This window comes from Halichoerus grypus, chromosome 15, assembly GCF_964656455.1.
Source record: "Halichoerus grypus chromosome 15, mHalGry1.hap1.1, whole genome shotgun sequence".
Lineage (NCBI taxonomy): Eukaryota > Metazoa > Chordata > Mammalia > Carnivora > Phocidae > Halichoerus > Halichoerus grypus.
The window spans coordinates 31,909,981-31,935,447 of record NC_135726.1 but is presented as its reverse complement, the minus strand read 5'-3'; the positions used below and the strand labels follow the sequence as shown (position 1 = coordinate 31,935,447).

The 25,467-nt window shown below is 35.5% G+C and overlaps 1 protein-coding gene across 10 annotated transcripts in view; it reads left to right on the top strand.

Annotated features, from left to right (window-relative positions):
- CYLD (CYLD lysine 63 deubiquitinase) overlaps positions 1-25,467 on the top strand; it is a 60,498-nt gene that overhangs the window by 11,500 nt on the left and 23,531 nt on the right. For 9 of the 10 annotated variants that reach the window (XM_078062477.1, XM_078062480.1, XM_078062485.1 and 6 more), the window contains 2 exons: positions 22,463-22,561; positions 24,107-24,223. The exons of the other annotated variant lie outside the window; for it this stretch is intronic. In XM_078062477.1, coding sequence (XP_077918603.1) covers positions 22,463-22,561; positions 24,107-24,223 — 216 coding nt within the window. The remainder of the gene's footprint in view (positions 1-22,462; positions 22,562-24,106; positions 24,224-25,467) is intronic. 10 annotated transcript variants of the gene reach the window in all.

Sequence of the window (25,467 nt, the reverse complement as noted above, 5' to 3'; positions counted from 1 at the left end):
GTGAGTGTGGCTTGGCATTTATACATTATCATTAACTTTTCATCACCTGGTTATTCTAAGTGGGAGGAAAAAGCCCTTTCTGATCATTAGAAGGGTCAGATAATACAAGTGAGAAGCTGGTTTTGAACTAGAAGGCTTTAAGCAGAAGTTGGCCATGTAATGTGATCTGATCTACTGTGGAGAGGATTCTTGCTGGATGCCCTATGAGATTTCTCCCAGTTTTGAGATGGTGGAGATTCTCTCTCTCTCCCCCTGTGCCCTCCTGCTCGTGCTCTCTGTTTCTCACTCTCAAATAAGTAAGTAAATCTTAAAAAAAACAAACAAAAAACAAAAACCCAAACCATCAAGCAACCTTTTATTTTACCTCAAACATGTGGCACCTAACAGCTGCTGTCAACTAATTAATAAATTCGTATTGATGGAGAAATCAACAGCATCTTCCCCCTGCCTTTAGTAGAATTCCATTTACAGGCTAGTCAGCTGATAGTATGTTAATCATGAACTGACAGGCATTCAGAGGTGGTGCTTTTTATTGAGCATTATGCAACTATGAGTAAATGTCAGAAAGCCTACATTCAGTAGCCACCAATGTATGAATCCATGAATTAGATGACTTGTACTTCTTTACATTTCTGACAAATTTATAAGGTCTTAATTATTCCCATTTTGCTGATAAAAAACTGGGGCTTAGCTAGGACTAAGATTGGCTAGGATTCAGTAAGTGGTAGAGCCAGAATTCAAATCCAGACCTGTCTGATTATAAAGCTCTGCTCTTTTTAGTACCTCCTCACCCCACATCCTGTGTGTACACTTCGGATGTGAAGACTTGCATAGAAAAGCATACTTCTCAGCCTCAGATGGATACTTGGGAATATTGTTTCCATGGAGATGTATTTTTTCTCTAATTCTATAAAAGCTGAATTTTCCTATAGCAGGGATCATAACCGAACAAAATGATTTTTCTGCTTCCAGTGTTTTTCCCTTCTTCCTAAATTTGACACAGAACACTTTTGCGTTCCCCACAGGTCATTTCAGGTCCTCAGTATCTTTTTTGTAAAAATGAAGGGGCTGATGCTAGATGATCCTTAGGATTCCTACTAGCCTGCGCCGTTTGCCCTTCCTGTTCCCTGTTGGCTTGGCAAGTAATAAATGCTTGTTTCGCTGAGTTGGGAAATGCTTTCTACTTTAGCTTTTAGTTTTACAGCAAGAGGACATTAATTTAATTGGGGGTATGGGATTCAAATAACAGCTTTATTTCGATTTTGCTTTGTAAAAGTCTTGACATACTTGGGTTTTCTTGAATTTTAAACTGAACATTCCTATACCTACCACCTAGATTAATAAAATGGACATTTTATTGTACATGTGGTGTATATGGGCCAATTTAGTTCCCCCTCCCCCAGGTAGTTACCCAGTTGTCCCAACGTCTTTGATTAAAAAGTTCATTTTTGGGGCGCCTGGGTGGCTCAGTCGGTTAAGCGACTGCCTTCGGCTCAGGTCATGATCCCAGAGTCCTGGGATCGAGCCCCACATTGGGCTCCCTGCTTGGTGGGGAGTCTGCTTCTCCTTCTCCCCGCTCATGCTTTCTCTCTTCTTCTCTCTCTCTCAAATAAATAAAATTTAAAAAAATTTCATCTTTTCCTACTCCTTTGAGATGCCACTTTTACCATACTCAATTCCCACATATACTATGATGTATTTCTGGACTTTCTATTCTGTCTGCTCATGCTTCATTCAGTACCACATTGTTTTTAATGATTCTTTATAATATGTTTTTGTATGAGCACTAGTCTTGCCTCATTGCTCTTCTGAATTTTCCTGCTATTCCACATTGTCTTCTAAAAGGTTAATAGATACATTTAAGTCTATAATCCACCTGGATTTAATTTTGTGTAGGATGTGAAGTACACATACCCAATTTGATCTACCACGCTTGCTGCATATAAATCCAGTGTCAACATACTATACATGGATCTCTTTCTGGGCTCTACTCTTTCCCTACACTAAGACCTTTAGGCCTTCATTATCCTAGCTTGACAAGAAGCCTTCTAGCTGTAAGAGTACATTTCTCCTCTTGTTCTTTTTTCATAGTGAGTGTCTTGGCTGTTGTTGGCCCATGCATCTTCATTGTCAATTTAACAACCGGCTTCTCAAATATTATAGGAGAGTTCCATTGGGATTTTGATTGGAACTGTTGAGTCACTTGAGGAGAACTGACATTTTTATCCTATTGAAATTTCTAATACATGAACATCGCATTACCTTTCATTTACTTAATCTCTTTTTAGTAAAATTGTCTAAGTTTCTCCATTTCTTGCATGCATTCTGATACGTTATAAAGTAAAACGTATTTTCTAATAATTTTTTGTGGTATATAGAAATATAGTCAACTTTAAAAAAACAAGTTGTATTGAAATCTAATTCATATACCATATAATTCCTTCATTTAAGTTGTACCGTTCAGTGTATTTTAGTATATTTACAGATACATGGGGTCATCACTATAATCAGTTGTAGAACATTTCCGTCACCTCACAAAGAAACCCTGTACCTTTTACCTGTCCCTCCACTATCCCTTCCTTCTCCTTAGTCCTAACCGACCACTAATCCACTTTCTGTCTCTGTATGTTTATCTATTCTGGACATTTCATAGAAATAGAATCATATAGCATGTGGTCTTTTGTGACTGGCTTCCTTCACTTCGCCTAATGTTTTCAAGGTTCATCTGTGTTGTAGCACGTGTCAATACTTTATTCCTTTTTATGCCTGCGTCATGTCCCATCGTATGGATGTAACACATTTTGTGTATCCATTTGTTTTTTTTTATTTAAATTTTTTTATTGTTATGTTAATCCCCATACATTACATCATTAGTTTTAGATATAGTGTTCCATGATTCATTGTTTGTGCATAACACCCAGTGCTCCATGCAGAACGTGCCCTCCTCAATACCCATCACCAGGCTAACCCACCCTCCCACCCTCCTCCCCTCTAGAACCCTCAGTTTGTTTTTCAGAGTCCATTGTCTCTCATGGTTCTTCTCCCCCTCCGATTTCCCCCCCTTCATTCTTCCCCTCCTGCTACATTCTTCTTCTTCTTTTTTTCTTTCTTAACATATATTGCATTATTTGTTTCAGAGGTACAGATCTGAGATTCAACAGTCTTGCACAATTCACAGCGCTTACCGGAACACATACCCTCCCCAGTGTCCATCACCCAGTCACCCCATCCCTCCCACCCCACCCCCCACTCCAGCAACCCTCAGTTTGTTTCCTGAGATTAAGAATTCCTCATATCAGTGAGGTCATATGATACATGTCTTTCTCTGTTTGACTTATTTCGCTCAGCATAATACCCTCCAGTTCCATCCACGTCGTTGCAAATGGCAAGATCTTATTCTCAAAGGGAGTGCTTTCAGCGTTTCAACTATAAAGTGTGAACTTTGCCCTAGGATTTTATTGTTGCAGCCATCATTTATCAGGTTTGAGAGGTTACCTACTGTTCCCTGTTTTCTAAGAGTTTTATCATGAATGGATGTTGAAGTTTATCAAACTTTTTTGTCTGTTGACATAATCTTGTATTTCTTTTCTTTTAATCTAATTTCCTAATATTAAATCAGCCTTACATTTCTGATGTAAATCTAACTTCATCATATTCATACATTGCTTGGTCCAGTTTGCTAATCTGCATGTGTTTAAAAAATTTTAAAAACAAATTGTAAAAATAGCTTGTATTTAAATTAAAGTTTTTTTTTAATAGTGGTAAAGTGCACATAACATTTACCATCTTAACCATTTTTAAGTGTACAGTTCAGTGGCATTAAGCACATTCATCTTGCTACCATTCATCTCTGCAACAGTTTTCATTTTGTAAAACTGAAACCCTACACCCATTCAATAATAACTGCCCAGCCCCCATCCTCAGCCTCTGGCAGCTACTTAATCTACTTTTTGTCTCTATGATTTTGACTATTCTGAGTACCTCACGTAAGTGGGATCATACAGTATTTGCCTTTTTATGACTGGCTTTTTTCATTTTGTGTAATGTCCTCAAGGTTCATCCCTGTTGTTACGTGAGTCAGAATTTCTTTCATTTTCATGCTACATAATAGTCCATTATATATGTATATGTCACATTTGTTTATCTGTTTATCTCTTGATGGACACTTGAGTTTCTTCCATGTTGTAGTTATTGAGAATAGTGCTGTTCTGAACATGGGTGTAAAAATATCTCTTTAAGATCCTGTCTTCAATTCTTTTGGGGATATACCCAGAAGTGGAATTGCTAGATTATATGGTAAATAGATTTTTAATTTTTTGAGGAACTACCACAAGGTTTTCCACAGTGTCTGAACCATTTTGCATTCCCACCAACAATGCACAAGTTTTTCAGTTTCTCCCCATCTTTGCCAACATTTATTTTGTTTTCCTGATAATGGCCATTTTAATGGGTGTGAGGGTGATATCTCATTGTAATTTTGATTTGCATTTTCCTAATGATTAGTTATGTTGAGCATCTTTTCTGTATTTATTGGCCATTTGTATATCTTCTGTGCTGATAATGTCTGTTCAAGTCCTTTGCCCATTTTTTAACTTTTTTATTTTTTTGCTGTTGTTTTAGGCATTCTCTATATATTCTGTATATTAATCCATTACCAGATATGTAATTTTTAAGTATTTTCTCCCGTTCTTTGGGTTTCCTTTTTGTTCATAGTATTCTCTTATAATCTTTTTTATTTTGGTGGAATCAGTAGTAATGTTACTACTTTCATTTCTGATTTTAGTAATTTGAGTTTTCTCTCTTTTTCCATCTAGCTAAAGTTTTCTTAATTTTGTTGATGATTTAAAAAATCCAACTTTTGAGCTCATTGATTTTTCTCTATTGTTTATTTTGTATTTTGTTAATCTCTGATCTAATCTTTATTTCCTTCTGCTATTTTGTAAAGTTCTTGTAAACTAGCTTTGTAAAGCTAGTTGTAAAGTTAGGTTGTTGATTTGTGATCTCTCTTGTTTTTCAGTGTAAGCATTTATAGCTATAAATTTCCCTCTTAATACTGCTTTCACTGCATCCCCTAAGTTCTAGGATGTTGTGTTTTTGTTTTCATTTAATTCTAAGAATTTTCTAATTTCCTTGAGATTTCTTTGATTCATTGGTTGTTTAAAAGTGTTGTTTAATTCCCACAAATTTCTGGGTTTTCCAATTTTACTTCTGTTGTTGATAATTTCTTCCTCTTGAGAAGATACTTCATATGATATCTGTCTTTTTAAATCTATTGAGAATTTGTGGCCTAACGTATGGTGTATCCTGAAAAATGTTCCAGGTGAACTTGAGAAGAATGTGTATACTGGTGTTGGGTAGAGTGTTTTGTGTATGTCTGTTATATCTAGTTGGTTCGTTGTGTTGTTTAGGTCCTCCATTTGCTTATTTCTGTCTGGTTCTATCCATTATTGAGAGTGGGGGATTGAAGTCTCCAACTATTATTGTAGAACTATTTTTTCCTTCAATTCTCTCAGTTTTTACTTCATAGATTTTGCTGATTACTTATTAGGTATGTAAATGTTTATAACTGTTGTATCTTCTTGCTGCATTGAACCTTTCATTAACACGTAAATGTTGTTCTTTGTCTCTTGTAATCTTTTTTGACTTAAAGTCTATTTTGTCTGATATCAGTATAGCGATCACTGCTCTCTTTTGCTTACTATTTGCTTTGGATATCTGTATCTGTCCTTTGATTTTTAATCTCTGTGTCTTTGGATCTAAAGTGAGTCTGTTATAGACAACATATAGTTGGATCATGTTTTTTTTTTTTTTTTTTTAAGATTTTATTTATTTATCTGAGAGAGAGAATGGGAGACAGAGAGCATGAGAGGGGAAGGGTCAGAGGGAGAAGCAGACCCCCCTGCTGAGCAGGGAGCCCGATGTGGGACTCGATCCCGGGACTCCAGGATCATGACCTGAGCCGAAGGCAGTTGCTTAACCAACTGAGCCACCCAGGCGCCCTGGATCATGTGTTTTTATCCATTCAAATTTGTCTTTTGATCGGAGAGTTTAATCAATTTATACTTAAAGTAATTACTGATAAGGAGGAACTTATTTGCATCATTTTGCTATTTGTTTTCTATATGCCTTCTAGTTTTTTTTCACCCTTATTTCCTGCATTACTCTTGTCTTTTGTGTTTAGTTGATTTTTTGTAGTGAAATGTTCCTTTTTCATTTCTTTTTCTGTATATTATAGCTATTTTCTTTGTGTTCACCACAAGATTATATTTAACATCATAAATTTTTAACACTCAGGTTTAAATTGGTACCAGCTTAACTGCAACAACATAAAAATAAACTCTTTTCCTTTACAGCTCTACCCCACCCCTTTCGGTTATTGATGTTACAAAATTACATCTTTATACCTTGTGTATCATAAAGCATAAACTAGTTAAGTATTATAAATGCATTGATTTCTTAAATTTTGTAGAAAACAAAATGTAGAATTACTAACCAAAGTTACAATAATACTAGCTTTCAGGCTAATTGTTTTTTTAAAAATGATGACTCTCTTAAAGCCTGTAAAAAACCAAAAAGTAGTGTTACAAACTGTTGTTACAGTAATACTGGCTTTTGTAATTGCCAGTGTATTTACCTTTATTGAGATCTCTATTTCTTCATATGCCTTAAGATTACTGTCTAATGTCCTTTGATTGCACCCTGTGTGACTCCCTTGAGTATTTCTTATAGGACAGGTCTAGTGGAAACAAACTCCCTCAGTTTTTGGTTATCTGGGAATATCTTAATTTCTCCCTCACTTCTGAAGGACAGTTTTGCCAGATATAGGATTCTTGGTTCACAGTATTTTTCTTTTAGCCCTTTGGGTACATTGGCTCACTGTCTACTGGCCTCCAAAGTTTTTGATGAGAAATCTGTATATGTCGTTATTGAGGATCCCTTTTATGCCAAGTTGATTCTCTCTTGCTGCTTTTAAGATTCTGTTTTTTGAAAGTTTGATTCTAATGTGTTGCTGTGGGAGTCTCTTTAATTCATCTTACTTGGTGTTTGTTGAGCATCTTTATATTCATTGCTCTCATCAAATTTGGGGTTTTCACTCAGTATTTCTTCAGATATTCTCTGTTTCTGTCTCTCTCCTTTTTGGGATTCCTACGATGTGCATATTGATATGCTTAATGGTGTTCCACAGGTTCCTTAGGTTCTTAATTTGCATTTCCCTGATAATTATTGATGTTGAACACCTTTTCATATCACCTCTTGGCCATTTGTATGTATTTTTTTTGAAAACTGTTCAGTTCCTCTGCCCATTTTTAAATCATGATGTTAGTTTTTTTGCTGTTGAGTTGTACAAAATCTTACATATTTTGGATATTAACCCCTTAGTAGTTATATTATTTGCAAATATTTTCTCCCATTCTGTAGGTTGCCTTTTTATTTTTTATCAGTTGTTTCCTTTCTGCTCTGCAGAAGCTTTTTAGTTTGGTGTAGTCTCATTTATTTATTTTTGCTTTTGTAGCTTGTGCTTCTTTTGTCCTGTCTGGGAAATTACTTCCAAAATCAATGTCAAGGAGCTTTTCCTTATGTTTTCTTCTAGGAGTTTTACAGTTTCAGGTCTTACACTTAAGTCTTTAATTTATTTCAAGTTCACTTTTGTGAGGGGTGTAAGATAGGGATGCAGTTTTATTCATCCGTATGTGGTTTTCCAGTTTCCCCGTTACCACTTATTGAAGAGACTACCCTTTACTGCACTGAGTATTCTTGGCTCCTTGGCAAATACTAATTGACTGTATATACATGGGTTTATTTCTGGGCTCTCATTTTTGTTCCGTTGGTCTATGTGTTGATATATGTTTGTAGTTTGCAATCAGGAAGTGTAATGCTTATGCCCTTGCTCTTCTTTCTTAGGATTGCTTTGGCTATTCAAAGTCTGTTGTGGAAGTGTTACTTTTTTAATGAATTTTTCCATTTAATCTTTGTTTTTTTTAAAGTTTTTGGCACAACATTCTTAAGATCTCTTATTTTCTGTTAAATCTCAGCAGTATCTGCAGTTGTGTCCTTGTTTTCATTCAAACAATTGTGTCTCTAGAGGTTTCTTTCATTTATTAAAAAAAAAAAACAACCTTATCTTTTGGCTTTCTTAATCCTTTCTAGACATTTGTTTTCTATTCTAGTAATTTCTGTTTTTCTTTATTATTTTTTTCTTTGGATTTTTTTGGATTTATTGTTTTTCTTACTACTTTAAACAGTTTATTAATTTTTAGTTTTTCTAGTATAAAGCATCTAAGGCTATAGATTTTATGTACTCATCTACCTACATTCCACAAAATTTATATAGTTATCTTGTTATTAAATTTGAAGCATTTTGTAATTTACTTTATGATTTCTTTTTTATGTAACCCATGAGCTATTTTAAAATATGATTTTAAATTCTTAGGTGACTTTTTTGGTCATTATTATTTTTTTAATTCAGTTGCTTTATGGTAAAAGAATATGATACCAATCCTTTGACATTTGTTGGGGCTACTTTATGGCCTAGTACATGATCAGTTTACAGAGATGTTCTGTGTGGACTTGAAAAGAATGTGTTTGCTCCAACTGTAGCCTGGATGCATTGCATGCATATTTTATATGTCCCTTAGATCAAGCTAATTTATTATGCTATTCAAATTTTATGTATCATTATTGAGTTTTTAATTGCTAGATCTATCAGTTACTGAACAAGCTATGTTAAAACTTCCTAACAATGATGGATTTGTAATTTCTTCTTAATTTTATAAGTGTTTATTTTGAAATAGTTATTTGCTGCATACAAGTTTAGAATTTTTAAGTACCTAGAGTTTGGAGTTGTTATATCTTCCAGGTAATTTGAACTATTTATTGTTATATAGTCTGTCTTTATAGAGAGAGAATGAGAGGGAGAAGAAAAGAGAGGCACTGTCTTCATTGCTAGTAATTCTTTTTGCCTTAAATTCTATTTTGTATGCTGTGGATAGGTTTTCTTTTGGTTAGTATTTTCCAGGTATTTCTTTTTTCAATCACTTATGTTTAAGGTATGTCCCTTGTAACAGCATGTAGTGGGATATCTTTTTTTCTTAATCTAGTTTGGCAATTTTTGTACTTTGAAGATTTAATCTATTAATATTTATCATTACTGATAATTGGATTTATTTCTACTGCCTAATTGTTTTCTATTTGTCCTAATTTTCTGCTTTACCCCCACTGTGTTGTTGGATTGAGATGTTTTCTCTCCCTTTCCTCATTTCATTTTCCCATTCAGTTCCCATGCTTTTTTTTTTTTTTTTTTTTGAGAGCATTTAATTTAAAACATCTATTCTGATGATCTTTGTCTTTTCATTGTTGTGTAATCTATTAACATTTAGTGTAATTATTGGTATTATTGAGTTTAGAACTATAATTTTATTATCTTTTATTTGTCCATGTTTTTCTTTCCTCTTACACTCTTTTTCTACCTTTTTTGCAGATTATTTGAAAAATTTTAAGAATTCTATGTTAATCTATTGGCTTTTTAACTGCATATCATTGTCCTATTGCTTTTAGTGCCTTCTTCAAGGATTACAGTATATATTCTTAATATTTTAGTGTAGTTAGGGTTAATATTGTACAACTTTATGTAAAATGTAGATGCCTTGCCACCATGTAAGTCTTTACCTCTTTGCCATCCTTTATGCTATTGTCATGTATGTTACATCTATGTACATTAAAAACTCACAGGAAAATGTATTTTTTGCTGAAATCATGTATATTTTAAAGAAATTGAAAGATCCGAGTATCCACCTGTTAACATTTTCCTTCATCCTGAAGAACTTCTTTTGTTGTGTACTGAGGTACAGTTCTTCTAGAAATGAATTTCTCTTAATTTTCTTGTATCTGAAAATGTATCTATTTTGCCTTCATATTTGAAGGATATTTTGAGTGTATATAGAATTTTGGTTTGCTATTTTTTCTTTTCGTTCTGTTTTCCAGTGGTTTTCTAGCATTTTCTAACCTCCATAGTTTCTGGTGAACATCAGCTGTCATTTAAATCATTATCCCTCTGTATGTAATGCAATATGTTGTTTTTCTTTTGGAGTTTTGATGATTTCTCCTTATAGTTGGCTTACAACGGTTTAACCAGGACATCCCTTGCATAGTTTTCTTCATATTTATCCTGTTTGGGGTTTACTGAAGTTCTTGGATTTGTAAATATGTATCTTTTAACAAAGTAGGAAATATTCTGACCATCATTTTTTCAAGTGCTTTCTTTGTCCCTATCAGCCTTCCCTCTTTCTGTGGCTTCAGATGGATACATGTTAGAATTTTTGGTATTGTGCCTGCAGTCCTTGAGGCTCTGTTGATTTTTTTCATACTTTTATGTATCTGTTCTCCACATAATTTCTACTGTTCTATCTTGAATTTTACTGACTTCCCCTTCTCTTGTCCACATTGTGTTTTTAGGGCTAAAATTCATTCATCCAATGAATTATTTTTTCAGATATTGCCTTTTAAGTTTTTAGAAGTATTTTTAAGACATCCATCTTGTTCTTTCTCGTTTGTTTCTTTAAATAGTTTTTATTTCTCTGGTGAGATATTGCTATCTTCTTCACTGTGAGCATATTTTCTTTTTCCTCATTAAGCGTAGTTATAATAGTTCCTTTAAAATTCTTCTTCTCTGCCAATTCCAACATCAAAATAGTCTATGGATTGGTATCCATTGTGGTTTTTTCTTTTGAGAATGGGTCACAATTTTCTTTTTTTTTTAAGTATGTTGAGCAATTTTGGATTATATCCTTGTATTGTGCCCTTTTTAAAAAATTTGGGTTTCCTTCATATAATCTGCCTGTTGGGTTTTCTTTTTTTTTCTTTTTCTTCTTCACTCTCCAGTGCCTGCAGGTAGTTGTTTTTATGTAATTTGTCAAAGTTTAAATCTATTATTTCAGGAGAGGAGTTCTGGTGTGAGCTTACTTCATCATTACAGCTTTATTTTTAAATATATATTTTGGAATGTGGAAAGCATTTATTCCAGAAAAAAGGGGATTTCTCTGGGTAGATATGATGAATTTTATTTTATAGTTTTTTCCCCTTATTTTCAAGTTTTTATTTTCGATTCCAGTTAGTTAACTTACAGTGTACTACTAGTTTCAGGTGTAGAATTGAGTGATTCGTCACCTCCATACAACACCCAGTGCTCATCACAACAAGTGCTCTCCTTAATAATACCCATCACCCATTTAAGTTTCTGATTGTTTGAAATACAGTATTGTTTCACACTATCACTATTGAATTTTTAAGTTTTTTTAAAAATTGTTTTTAAGCTTTAGTACAAAATGTTTATAAGAAGGTCATTTCATTTCTAAGCCAAGCAGTTCTCAACCTTGGGTGATTTTGACCCCAGGTGTCTGAAGACATTTTTGATCATCACATGTGGGGTGGGAGTACTACTTTGAATCTAGTGGATAGAGACGGAGATGCAGCTAAGTAAACATCCTACAGTGCAGGAGAACAGCCCCCACAACAGAACATGATCTGGTCCAAAATGGCAATATTGCTGAGGTTGAGAAATCCTGTCCTAAGCAAATTCTGTGAATTATGCTACTTTTATAATGTTAACTTGCCGGATGGCTAAGGAGAATACCTTGTAAAATAAAATTTCTTTCATTATTAAAGTATTCTTACAGGGGAAACCAATTCTGTGCTAATGTTGTTTCTCCAAAATCACATGGATAAATGTAATTTAACTTGTCTTACCAAATCAGAGATGTTTGTGGTTTCATAAAACAGACTCTTAACTGTAAAGAGCAAACTGAGGGTTGCTAGAGGGGAGGCGGGTGGGGGATGGGCTAGATAGGAGGGCACTTGTGATGAGCACTGCCTGTTGTATGGAAGTGGCAAATCACTCAGTTTATACCTGAAACCAATATTACACTGTATGTTAACTAACTGGAATTGAAATAAACTCTTGAAACTACACAAAAAGTTTCCAAAGGGTGCTTTTGAAAACTCAAAACCTTATTAGTGTAACCATCCTTTTTACCTACCTTCTTTGAGTTTTGCATTTTACAAGTGAGTATAATTCATTACATTGAGTAAATTGAGAGACTAGGGAGAACACTAGTTTACTGTTATAATTTAAGAAAGGAAAAGATACCTAAAATATGAAGTTGGCTTCTGTATAATTGATTGTGTTTTTCTTAGTCTGCAGTAGAATAAAGATTTGAAATGCCTCCCCCTCCCCCCCCCAAACTCTAGAGCTGTATTTCTGTATATTTTTTCCATGTCTCAGTTTGGTTTGAAATGTAAATGATCTTGGGTTCTACACTAGCACAAAAAGAAAATGAAAGGAAAAGCTACCATTTCTATTTTTCCTGTGATGGAATTATATATGACCTGACAGAGGAATTCTTTAATACTATTTATCTTCAAAAACATTTACAATTCTGTTTTATTTAAATAGTGATGTAGGATTAAAATAATAAGAATTAGTTACATGAATCTCTTGGGAATTACCTGTCAGGCACACTTTGATCTTCTAGATCAGTGGCTCTCATTGTCATTATTATTGGCTCTCAGAGCAGTGACAAGAAAGGAAAATAATGCTTTTTCTTCTCCTTTTAAAGCTTGATTTCATAAACCTTGAATAGAAGATAATTAAGAATGATTCCAGCTTTTATAATGTAATAATACAAGTTATACTTTTTGCCAACAAAATAAAGCTCACAAATAGACTTAAAAAGTAAAGTTGTCTAAATGAAAATTAGTTGCTTTGAATGGGTCTTCGGCTGTATTTCATGTCATCATTAACACCCTTTTTTGGAGAGAAAAAGAGAGTCATAGTGTCTCTTTTAGTTCCTTAGTTTCTTTTTCTTGCCCAATTACCTTCCTTTGTAGGACAAAATTAATATTCCCAGCATTTAAAACTGTTTTGAAGCAGTTCAACGGCTGGTGAGATTAGGGGAGAATTCATCTCCATCAATTCCTTGTTACAGTGGGCTTTTGAGGAGTCCCTTTGACTCCAAGATGCAAGAGTCTTAATCTGTTTCAAAATTTTTTCTCTCTTCATTTCTGCTTCAAATGTTAAAAACTCTAACATAGCTAATTTGATGTGTTCACGTTCTTAAAGCTGTTGTGCTGGAGCAGATCATTTAGTGCTACCCCTAAATTATACATTTCTGCTTTTTCTAGTCCAGCCTGTGTCTTCTTTTTTTAGTGTTGGAGGTTGGGAATGTAATGCTAATTTGGCTTTTTAGATTATTCAGTGCATGCACATTTGCACAGAATTTTAAAAGGCTATGTGAGATCTTTCCCTCCCAACATTGACCCCCAACTACCTACCTTCCTTCTGTATCCTTCTTCTTTTTTTTAAGTTTTTATTTAAATTCCAGTTAACGTACAGTGTAGTATTAGTTTCAGGTGTACAATTTAGTGATTCAACACTTCCATACATCACCTGGTGCTCATCACAAGTGCACTCCTTAATCCCCTTCACCTATATCGTCCATCCCCCCACCCCCTCCCCTCTACATCTACAGTTAAGAGTCTGTTTCTTGGTTTGGTTCTCTCTCTCTCTCTTTTTTTTTTTTTACCCCTCCCTTTGCTCATTTGTTTTGTTTCTTAAATTCACCACAATCAAGATAGCATACCTATCACCCATAAGGATGCCCTTTGTGATTATTTCCTCCCACTTTTGCCTGCCCCGTCCCCCCCAAAATCCAGACAACCACTGATCAATCATCTTTGTATCCGTATACATTTGTCCACATTTTCTGGAATTTTATATATGTGCAGTAACTCAGGATGTACTCTTTTTGTCTGATTTATTTCACTCAGTATAATTCATTTTGACACATTCATGTGTCTTTATTACTGAGAACTATTTCATTCTGTGGTAGTATGTAATTTTATATATATGTTTTATAAGTATATTGTTTACTATATATTAATATATATAGCTTATGTGTATTATTTCATGTATGTTAATACATTGTAACTATATATTAAATATATTTTATATATATCCTCAATTCTTGCTTATATTTAGTCTTTGACCTGGATTCCTGACCCAGAGCTCCTAAATCCCTTGGAATTTCCTGGGTGATAGGAGTGCCTTCTGTTCTAGTGAGATGACTCTTGGTGGGCTCCTGGATGGGGGCTGGTCACTAGAAAGACCAAGCCATGATTAGAAGCTTGAACTTTCAGCTCCAGTCCCTATCCTCTGCAGAGGGGGGGAGCAGGGAGAGGAGCTGGAAATGGAGTCAGTAATTGATCCTGCCTACCTATTGAAGTCTCCATAAAAATCCCTAAAGTACAGGGTTTGGAGAGCTTTCAGGTTGCTGAACACATGGAGGTGCTGGGAGGGGTTTACTCCTAGAGACGACACAGAAGCTCTGTGCCCCTTCTCCATACCTCACCCTAAGTCTCTCTTTATCTGGTTATTAATCTGTATAATTTATTATATCCTTTATAATAAAATGGTAAATGTAAGTGTTGCCCTTAGTTCTGTGAACCAGTCTAGCAAATTATGGAACCCAAGGAGGGGATCCTGGGAGCACTGATTTCTAGCTGGTCAGTCAGTAGGACCACAACCAGGAACTTGTGACTGGTGTCACAGTGAGGACAGTCTTTCGGACTGAGCCCTTAACTTGTGGGATTTGCCTCTGATTTTCTCCTAAGTTTTTAAAAGTCAAAATATAATTCACACAGCAGAATATTCACCCCTTTAAAAAATGTACAATTCCATGACGTTAAGAACATTCACAATATTGTGCAGCCATCACCGCTGTCTAGTTCCAGAACTTTTTAATCACCCCAAATGGAAACTCATACTCAGTGCCTGGCAAACACCGATCTGTTCTCTGTCACTATGATTTGCCTATGGACATATGGACTATATGCTGCTATGTGGACATATCATATAAACAGAATAAAAAATATGGCCTTTTTTGTCTGGCTCCTTTCACTTAAGCGTAATCTTTTCAAGGTTCATCCATGCTGTAGAATGAATCAGTACTTGAGTTCTTCTTATGGGTGCACAGTATTCCATTATATAGGTATAGGGCATAGTTGACTCTTGAACAACATGGGTTTGAACTGTGTGGGTCCATGGATTTTTTTTTTTATAGAACAGTAGTATACATGTATTTTTTCTCTTCCTTATTTTCTTAACAATATTTTCCTTTTTCTAACTTACTTCATTGTAACAATACAGCCTATGATACATATAACATACAAAATATGTGTTACATTGTTAACGTTGACTATGTTATCGGTAAGGCTTCTGGTCAACAGTAGGCTATTAGTAGTTACGTTTTGGGGGAGTCAAAGTTAAATGCAGATTTTCAGCTGCATGGCAGTCAATGTACCAAACCCCCCTGGTGTTCAAGGGTGAACTGTATCTTATTTACCCATTCATCAGTTGATGGCCATTTGTATTTCTAATTTTTGATTATTTATAAAAAATGTTGCTATGAACGTACATGTTATAAGTTTTTGTGTGGACATACTTTTCAGTTCTCTTGGGTTCATGCCTAGGAATAGGATTGCTAGGTCATATGGTAGCTGTATATTTAATCGTTAGTAGAACTGCCAGGCTGTTTTCCAGAGGGGCTGCACGTTTTACGTTCCCACCAGCAATATATGAGAATTCTGATTTCTTCACATTCTCCTTTTTCCTTTTATTTTTTTTTAAGTTTTATAGTTTTTCATCTTACATTTAACCCCATGGTTCATTTTGAGTTAATTTTTTATGTACAGGTATTTTTCTTTTTCTTTTCTTTTTAATGTCTAATTGTCCCACAACCATTTGTTGAAAAAGACCTCTTTCTTCCACTGAATTGCTTTTGTACCTTTGTCAAAAATCAGTTGGGTATATTTGTATGGGCCTATTTTTTGATCATTTTTTTCTTTTGAGAACTTCCTCTAGATCTGCTGGTGACAAATTATTTTAGTTGCCCCTCATCTGAGAATGTCTTGCTTTCCCCTTCATTCCTGAAGGATATTTTCACTGATTATAAGATTCTGGGTCAAGAGTTCTTTTCTCTCAGCACCTGAAAAATACTGTGCTACTTCCTTTGGGCCTCCCTGGTTCTTGATGAGAATCTGTTCTCATTTGAATTGCCTTTTTTCCCCCTCCTAAATGTTTTGTTTTTCTCTGGCTGCTTTCAGGAGTTTCTCTTTGCCTTTAGCTTTCTCAAGTTTAATTATGATGTGTCTTGGCATAGAATTCCTTTGGGTTTATCCTGTTTGGTGTTTGCTCAGCTTCTTGGATTGCTAAGTTTATATCTCTTGCCACATGTGGTCAGTTTCAGCCTTCCTTTCTTTGAGTACTTTCTGAGGCCTGCCTCTTTGTCCTCTCCTTTTAGGATTCTGATGAAATAAATGTTAGATCTTTTGTGAAGTCCCACAGGTCCCCGAGTCTCTCTTTTTCTTTTTTTTCTTTTTTCTTTTTTTAAGTCTATTTTCTCTTTGTCGTTCATACTGGCTAATTTGTATTGTTCTATATTCAAGTTCACTCATGATTTCCTGCGTTTCTTCCATTTCGTTATTGAGCCCATCCACCGAGCTTTGTATTTGGGTTGTTGTTTTTTTCAGTTCTAAGATTTCCATTTCACTCTTCTTTATATCTTCCGTTTCTTTGCTGAGACTTTCTATTTCTTTGATGAGGTTTCTGTTTTGTCATTTTTTTCTAAGTGTGTTTCTAATTGCTTATTGAAGCATTTTTATCATGGCTGTTTAAAATCTTTGTCAGATAATTCTAACCTTTCTTTCATTTCAATGTTGGCCTTTATTGACTATCTTTTAAAATTCTTCTTGAGGGGTGCCTGGGTGGCTCAGTCAGTTAAGTGTCTGTCTTCGGCTCAGGTCATGATCCCGGGGTCCCGGGATCGAGCCCCACATCGGGCTCCCTGCTCAGCGGGGAGCCTGCTTCTCCTTCTCCCTTTGCCATTCCCCCTGCTCATGCTCTCTGGCTCTATCTCTCTGTCAAATACATAAAATCTTAAAAAAAAATTCTTCTTGGGATCTTACTGGTTCTCAGTATAATGAGTGATTTTTATTTGAAACCTGGACAGTTGGGTATTATGTTTTGAGACTCTAGATCCTACTAGATCTAGAGCCAGCTTTTAGCCAGCTTTCTCTGACACTGCTCTGGCCGGGGAAGAGGAGGGTATATGCCACCTCATTATTGCCGGGTGGAGGCAGAAGTCTTTTCCTCCCTTGGCCTCTGTTGATACCTGAAACGGAAGCTCCTCATTCCTGCTGGGTAGAGGTGTGCGTTGGTTTCCAGTGACACTGTGATGAGTGTGGTCTCATCGCTGCTGGGCTATGGAGAAAGTTCTGACTCTCCACTAGACCTCCTTTGGCTCCACCCCAGCAGGTGGACAGAGACGGAAGTCTAGGCTCTCCATGTGTTCTCCTCCGACACCAAGGGGGTGGGAGAACTTGGTTATCAGGTGGTGGCTCCAGACTTGGCTTTCTCCAATATCATGCAACTGGGGTGTTGGAGTACTTTGTAACACCCTTACATGAGTGGAAGTCTAGGCTCCCCATTTGGCCTTGGGTGGGGCCACTGTTTTTTTCTGTGGTGTTTGCCTGGTGTTGAGTGATTATTATCTAATATTTTTCTGTCTTACTAGGTTTCCTCTTTTCTTATCCTTTGACTAGAGAGAGCTGACTTGTTGGGGCTTTCTTTTGTCTATACCCATTGGCGTTTCCAGTTTGCTGGCTTCTTCAGTGCTAAGAGGGATACGTGAGGCAAGAAGAAAATCCAGAGAATTTTCCACCTTCTTGTTCCTTAGGTCTGGAGCTCCTCACCTGGTCTGCCTTCTCCTCTCCACCTTCCAGGGTCTTCTAATTTCTGTTTTGCATGTGATGTCCAGAATTTTTAGTTGTACTTATCAGGAGGAATAGGAAAAGGTATGTCTACTCATCTTTCCAGCAGTGGAAGTTGCACCTGTTGTTGTAAGTTAACAATAATAGATCTTAGGCATCGTTTCATATTAGTATATGAATTGCATACTTAGTCTTTTGTTTAAATTATGCATTGTATTTCATTTTATGAATGTACCATAATTTTTTTAACCAGTTCCCCTACTCTACTGATGGGCATTTAGGTTATTTTCAATCTTTTGCTCTTACAAGCAGTGCTTCAGTGAATAACTTCATGTATATGTATCAGTTTGCAGGTGGTCCAGTATAGCTAAAAGATAGCTTCCTGTCTTACTATCCATATCTTCTTAGAGAACTGTGTATACATTTGATAGAAGAGTCACTGTTGCCTAAAGGAAATCAGAATATTTCATTTTAGATGGATCTGATTGTGAAAAAGTCACTCCTTGTATGAATGTGTGCTTAGATCTACTTTCCTACAACTTCATGCACTGATTCTAGTTCAGAGCTGGTGATCAAGATAGGACAAATCCAGCTCCTCTTCCTTACAACAATCCTTAGATATTCAAAGCTGGATGTCTTTGGAACCTTCATCTTCTGTTCTCCATCCTAAAAAGTTTGAGTCATTTTAGCCATTGCATGATTTCCAGATACTCTGAATAAGACCTGGTTTGTTGAAGATGTTTTTTTACACTTGGGCATCTAGAGGGAAATGGAATACTATAATCAATATGTTGGCTAATGGTTGCTAATGACAAAAAAATTGACCCCAAAATTTTGGGGACAGCCCTGTCACAGTCTGAATTATATTCCCAGAGACCACTGTAATGCCTTCCTTGCATTATGAATGAATGACTGCATCTATAAATCAATAAATTAATAAATACTGAGCTTACTTTTGACTTAAATCCCCGATTTTGTTCATGCATATGTCTGCTTCTGATCTGTGCTTGTACAGTTGATTTGGAGGGCATCAGCTGGACTTTGCATTTGGCCCTATAAAACTTTATGTCATCAGAGCTATCCAGTCTTCCAACATTTTCAGATCATTTTGGATACTAATTGTGTCCTTGCATGTATTGTTTCTCTCTCTCAACACCATGCCATCTGTACTCATCTGACTACTTAAATGGGATATATTTTGCTCATATTCATACAAAATATTCATAAGATATTTTTTAAAAAGGTAACTTCCTGGAAGTAGAGTTGCCGGGTCAAAGGGTATGTGTATTTACATTCTGATAGAGAATGCTAAATGGCCTTCCACAGAGATCGATTGTCCGTCTGAATCACCTTTAATTTGAAGCACTAGATCTGAGTATGTAACCCTGATGTCATCTGATGGGACCTTCCACTTTTTTTTTTTTTCAACAAGTTTTCATATAAAATAATCTAAAATATAAGGAAAGCATTTATTTTGATCAGCAGCAATCCTGCCTCATGAAGACATCTTTGTGTAGTTGTTACGTATCGTACGTTGGTATCTGGTTTTATAATACCTCATTTTACCCAAGTAAACTTATATTTTCTCTAGTAGCTTTTTCTGTGGATATTAAACTCTCATTTGGGTCTGAATTATGCTCTTGTGGCTGATGATGTTAAGCAGTACATCAGTTAAGTGATTTTTCTCAATTTAATGGGTCATTCAAATTCACAGACATTTCTTGTGGTTTGATGGTTTTGTTCACTAGTGTATTGTCATGATTTCAACCCAAGATTCTCCAAGAGATTTTTGTTTTTCTGATTAAATTAACAAGAGTGATGGATGAGCTGCTACTTTATAACTTTTTATTGAGTCATAATTGATATAGAATATTATATTAGTTTCAGTTGTACAAGATAGTGATTCAGTGTTTTATACATTACCAAAAAATGATTGCCATGATAGGTCTAGTTACCATCTGTCACCCTACAGATTTATTACAATATTATTGGCTCTATTCTCTATGCTATACATTACATCTCTGCGATTTTTTTTTTTTTAAATAACTGGAAGTTTGTACCTCTTAATCCCCTTTACCTATTTTGTCTGCCCACTTCCCCTTTCCCCTGGCTACTGCCAGTTTGTTCTCTGTATCTAGGAGTCTGTTTCTCGTTTGTTTTATTTATTTTTTTAGATTCTACATATAAATGAAATCATATAGTATTTGTCCTTCCCTATCTAACTTCTTTAACTTAGCATAATACCATCCAGGTCTGTTCATGATGTTGCACATGGGGATTTCATTCTTTTTTATGGCTGAGTAATAGTCCTGTGTGTGTGTGTGTGTGTGTGCATGTGTAACACATCTTCTTTATCCATTCATCTGCTGGTGGACACTTAGGTTGCTTCTGTATCTTGGCTATTGTAGGGATACATACATACTTTCATCATTTTGAATGTAGTCCTGCTTTGTATATATAATGGATATTCTTCATCTGGTTTCTTTTACTCAACCCAGTCTCTGTGTTGTATATATTGCTGTGTAGTGTTCTGCTGTATGAACAGATTACAGTTTGTTTATTTTGCTTAGAATGGATTATTTCAGCTTTTGGTTATTCTGAATGAGGTTGCTATGCGCACTTTTGTACATGCCATTTGGTGGACATATCACACTATCTCTTTTAATATCTCTTAGGCATAATTGTTTTAATCTCACAAAATTGTCTGCCGGATTGATTCTTTATTTACTTTCCCATACTGTGCTCACTTTGGCAGCATGTCTACTTTCCCATACTTACTTTTCCTGAGATGGTAATCTCCTAAAATTCATTTAAGGTAGAAGGCTTTGGTTTTGGATCATGAACATAGCAGTGACAAAGAAACAGTATTTGGTATGTCATTGCTGGAGGGCAAGTTAGATGTGGCATAGAATTCTGTAGGAATATCTATTCCTCAAAATTGGTGTTTGACATTCTCTCAGACAAAGTCTTTGGCGAAGATAGCTACTGTTTACAACTCCAGTGCTGTGTTCCTAGTCTTTGGAGCCCTCCCCTAATCACCCCCAGAACAGCCACCAATGGCTCGTCCATGTGGCCCTCTGTTACTGCTAGCCTCTGTTAAGACCGCTTGCTGCCTTCATTGTAATCACCACTAACTGTATCATGTATGTAGGATATCACGTGCATGTGTGTATCTTTCGAACATGGACTTACATGTAGCTAGTTACAGTTAATAGTGGGAATTAGTTTTCTTTAGTCAATTTATATGCCATCATTTGGGGACTTTTTTGCCAGTGACTGAGAAATTTTACCTTCCACAGTAGCTCTCATATACTTGGAGACTTGGAGATACTTGAATGGCATCATCATCAAAGTATTAGTAAATAGCTTTTACTATATCACTTGGTTGAAATCATGGCTATTTAGTATAATTCTTGAATTAAAATAATTTTTCATTTGATCATATTCTGACACATTTAAGATACAGTTTAACACTGAAATCTTTTCTCCCTCCAACCATGATTTATATACATTACCAAGCATGATTTATATATGATTGATTCAGTATTATTTCCTTTTTCTAAAAAAGTGGCCTTTTCCTTATGTTTAAAATGTAAAAATTTTCCTATTTTTTTCTTTCTGTTCTCAAAAACCTACTGTGGGTGCTATCGTTTTTTGCTGATATACAGCTTTATCAGGTATGATTCCTGTGTCATGTTGGACTTGACAGATATGTTGTTGAAATTTCCCGGGGAAAATCTTTCCAGATTGACTCTCTACATTTGCTTGATAAGTATTTGTGAATATCTGATGAAAATTGTTGGCCTTTAAGGTATAGAGTGGTCTATCAAAAACAACTTTGCCAAATTTATTACACCTATATTCCAAAAAGAAGTTTTGAGTATTTTCTTCAAAAATATTGATATTTTTCTCTGGTTTTCTTCACCATTAATCTGTGTATAGTTCTCTGCATTTTTCCTGTTTATACGCATACATGTTTGTATACTCGTCAGTGTTATTCTTAACATACATGATTTTTCAAACTGCTACATATTTCTAACCAGATTTTTTCCAGACTGTCTTCCATGAAATACATTGGTCTGAGATGCTAAAGAGAATGGGACAAAAAATATTATAAAATGTTTACTATATCCCTCTTTGAGAGATTCACCATGCACATTAACATATTAAAGGATCTGGTGTTATGCGGTAAAGAAATTTGTTTACCTTTGTTGATCTCAGCATCTTCTAGAAATATTTGAGTGTAGAACACTTCATAACACCCTGGGTGTTGTGGGGATACCCACTGGGGAACTCTTGCAAAAGACTGAGTAGAGTTTTCTCTGTAATGTTTTAACACATCAAGTAATAATTGATTAAAAGTGATTAAATTTTCAAGAAGTTAAAACACTTAGCTGAATTGTATTTGGGTTGTATTTTCTTGTAGAAATTACATTTTGAAATACAGCATTGATTTTTTTTTTTTTCCTGTATACTCTCTTTCAGTACTTGTGTCGACCTTTAAACATTCGTAAAACTACTATAAAAATGCTGCTTTTTTGTAGGAAAGAGGTTTTTTTGGTTGCTGTTATCATGTTTGCTCGATTGCTTCTCTTCTGTAAGAAGTTGCTTTGATCCTTAAAAAATATGTTTACTGTTTCAGATAGCGTGACACAGGAAAGGAGGCCTCCCAAACTTGCCTTTATGTCAAGAGGTGTTGGGGACAAAGGTTCATCCAGTCATAATAAACCAAAGGCCACAGGTATGGGTCAGGAGACTACAGTTCTTAGATATTAACATGGTATCTGATTTGCCATAGCACTGAAAGGAGGTTGAAAGTTTTTACTCAGTGTATATGTAGGTTCTCTTCTTCCAAACGTTTTTAGTATTTCACTAAAATTTTTTTATAGATGCTCTTGCTTAAGCCAAGAGTTCCCAACCTTTTTTAGTTGATGAAAAGCTTTCTGTGAGGACCTGTGTCTTTTGTTGGTTTGTATCAGCTGGTTTTTGGAACCCCCTACTTGTAACATTTGTATGTAAAGTTTAGAGTTGCAACTGTACAAAATCACCCTATCTGGATAATGTTAGAGAGGGTAAAGTATATAGAGAGTAATTATGTGGATTTTGCTAACAAAATGTGGCACAAGATAAATTCCAAACTGCTAAGCAAAAATTTTTGTCTCTCTTCCAGAAACTCCCTCACAATGCATGTGGAGTTTTTAGCTTTTTTTCTTTAGCTTCCACATATTTCATAGTTTTAAAGGATGGTGGTTATACAAGCTAAACAGCTAATTTAAAGAACTGTAAGAATGTTTGTTAACTCAGATGTGGGTTAGGAGCAGAATATTTTTTCCTCAGTTATCTGGTGAACAAAACTACTTTGGCGCGTTTTAAAGGAAATTGTATTTTAAGAAGTATTTTATGTGACTTTGGACCCTGGGAGACTTAGGATTAAATGGGAGACACAAGTAATCATTATTTTTTGTGTTAACTTATGGATCTAGATAGGATAGCTCACACTTGTTATTCTCACTTAAATATAAATAGCCTACAGATTTTCTGAAGACATGTGCATTACTTGTGTTGTAGCAGATCTTAGTTATAAGCATAAAATATAGAGCTATCTGCTTTAAATTGAAAAAAAAATCAGATTTTGTATGGGTTCTAGAAATGCCCTGCTCTCACCTACAGCGTGTCCTCTTAGTACTGAGGCAGGGTAAGGTCTTGAAATGTCGGTGACAGGACTACACTAACTCTTTCTTACTTTAATTAATATAAAAAAAATAATACTGCTTCAGGTTTTCAAAGGCATGAAGAAATGAAGCAAGGAATTCGATGATGAAGAATTCCAAACTGTTTAAATTTTTTAAACTTAATTGGCACACTGATTTATGTATACAACATTTGAAGATAACCTTCTTCTGAAAGAAACAGTTTTAAAATAACAGGTTAAATTTGGGAGCCAATAGGTTCATCACATGAAATTGGGGAATGGTGATGTTGACACTTGGAAATAAGCCATAGAAGGTGAAATAATTTTTAAAAGCAGTTTGTCTTAAAAAAAAAAAAAAAAAAGCAGGCTCTTTTTTTAACTTCTTCCTGTTCCCCTCCTATATTGATTCTTGGGTGGAAGAATTTTTTGACATTGCCAAAGTGGTTGAAAACGCTAATAAAATACATTGTGTTTGTATACCTCTATTGCTTTCTTAAGCAATTGTTAACGCTGTATGCATGTTAATTTCTCTTAGGGAAAAGCTTTCACACCATATTGACTTTATTTTTAAAAGAAACTTTTCTTGATCCATAGGCTCTACCTCAGACCCTGGAAATAGAAACAGATCTGAATTCTTTTATACTTTAAATGGATCTTCTATTGACTCACAACCACAACCCAAATCAAAAAACACATGGTACATTGATGAAGGTAATCCATAATTTTAGTGTCTTTTATAATGATCCTCTCCTTTTAGCTCATCAGGAAAAAAAATAAAGGCTTTTTCACTAGCATATCTCATTTTTGGAAACAGAATGAATAGGCCACTCTTCAGTAATATGACTGAACTAAAATATTTTGTACAATTTGAACTGTACTGCTGTTAAGATTAATACAACATTCAGAAAATGTATTAGTAGCTCGTTTTCTTCCCTTAGCTGATCTTTAGGGTAGATCTCTAGAATCAGTTGAATCATTTAAAGTCTTACCTGTCTGGGTCTTTCTTTACCTCTTTAAAACACTCCCTTTTTACCTTTCTTTGGTTCAGGGACGTCATTTTCTTCTGGTTTATTATTTTCTTTGTTCATCCCTTCAGTAAATATTTATTGAGTGCTTACAATGTGCCAGGCACTCCTCTAGGCACAGCAGTTACAATGGTGAGTGAAAAACAGGGTCCTTGCCCATTCTCACTTTATGATCAAGTTATTAAAACGGACCTTAATCAGACCATCACAGAAACAGATCTAGAATTGCAATCATGGTGAGAGCAGTGAACGCACGTGATGCTGTGAGAGCATATAAAGGTGGATTTTACCTATGGGGGCTCGGGGATGTTTCTCTGAGGAAGCAGTGTGAGCTTAAATTTACCAGAGGAGTGCGAGATAACACAGGGAAAGGGACAAAGAACCTTTTAGGCAGGGGGAATAGCATATGTAAAGGCCTCGTGGAAAAATGGAGCTGGTGTTTGCCAAGGACTAAAAAGAGCCAGAGTAGCTCGAACAAAGAGAGAGGCATAACATTTTATGAGAAAGGCTCACAGGGCCAGGGCATGTGGAACCTGGTGTGCCCTATTTAAAGGAAATGGGAAGCCGCTGAAGGATTTTCAGCAAGGGATGACGATGACCAAGTTTGCCTTTTGAAAATCATTCTGGCAGCACGGTGGACAGTGGATTGAAGCAGGGACCGTGTGGATATGAGGGCACCATTGAAGGTGGTTGCAGGGCCCAGAAATAGATTATAGCAGCTAGGGCGAGACTTGTTGGGGGAAGGGATGGGGAAAGTGGATGGTGTAGGAGATATTTAGGAAGTGAATTGATAAGACTCAGATAGACTGAAAGTGAGAGCTGAGGAAGAAAGAGGTATCAGTGATACTCCAGATTTTCTGGCTTGTATACTTCTATGATTATAGAGGAAGGTGATGAATTTGATTTTGAATATGTTGAGCTCCAGGGGCC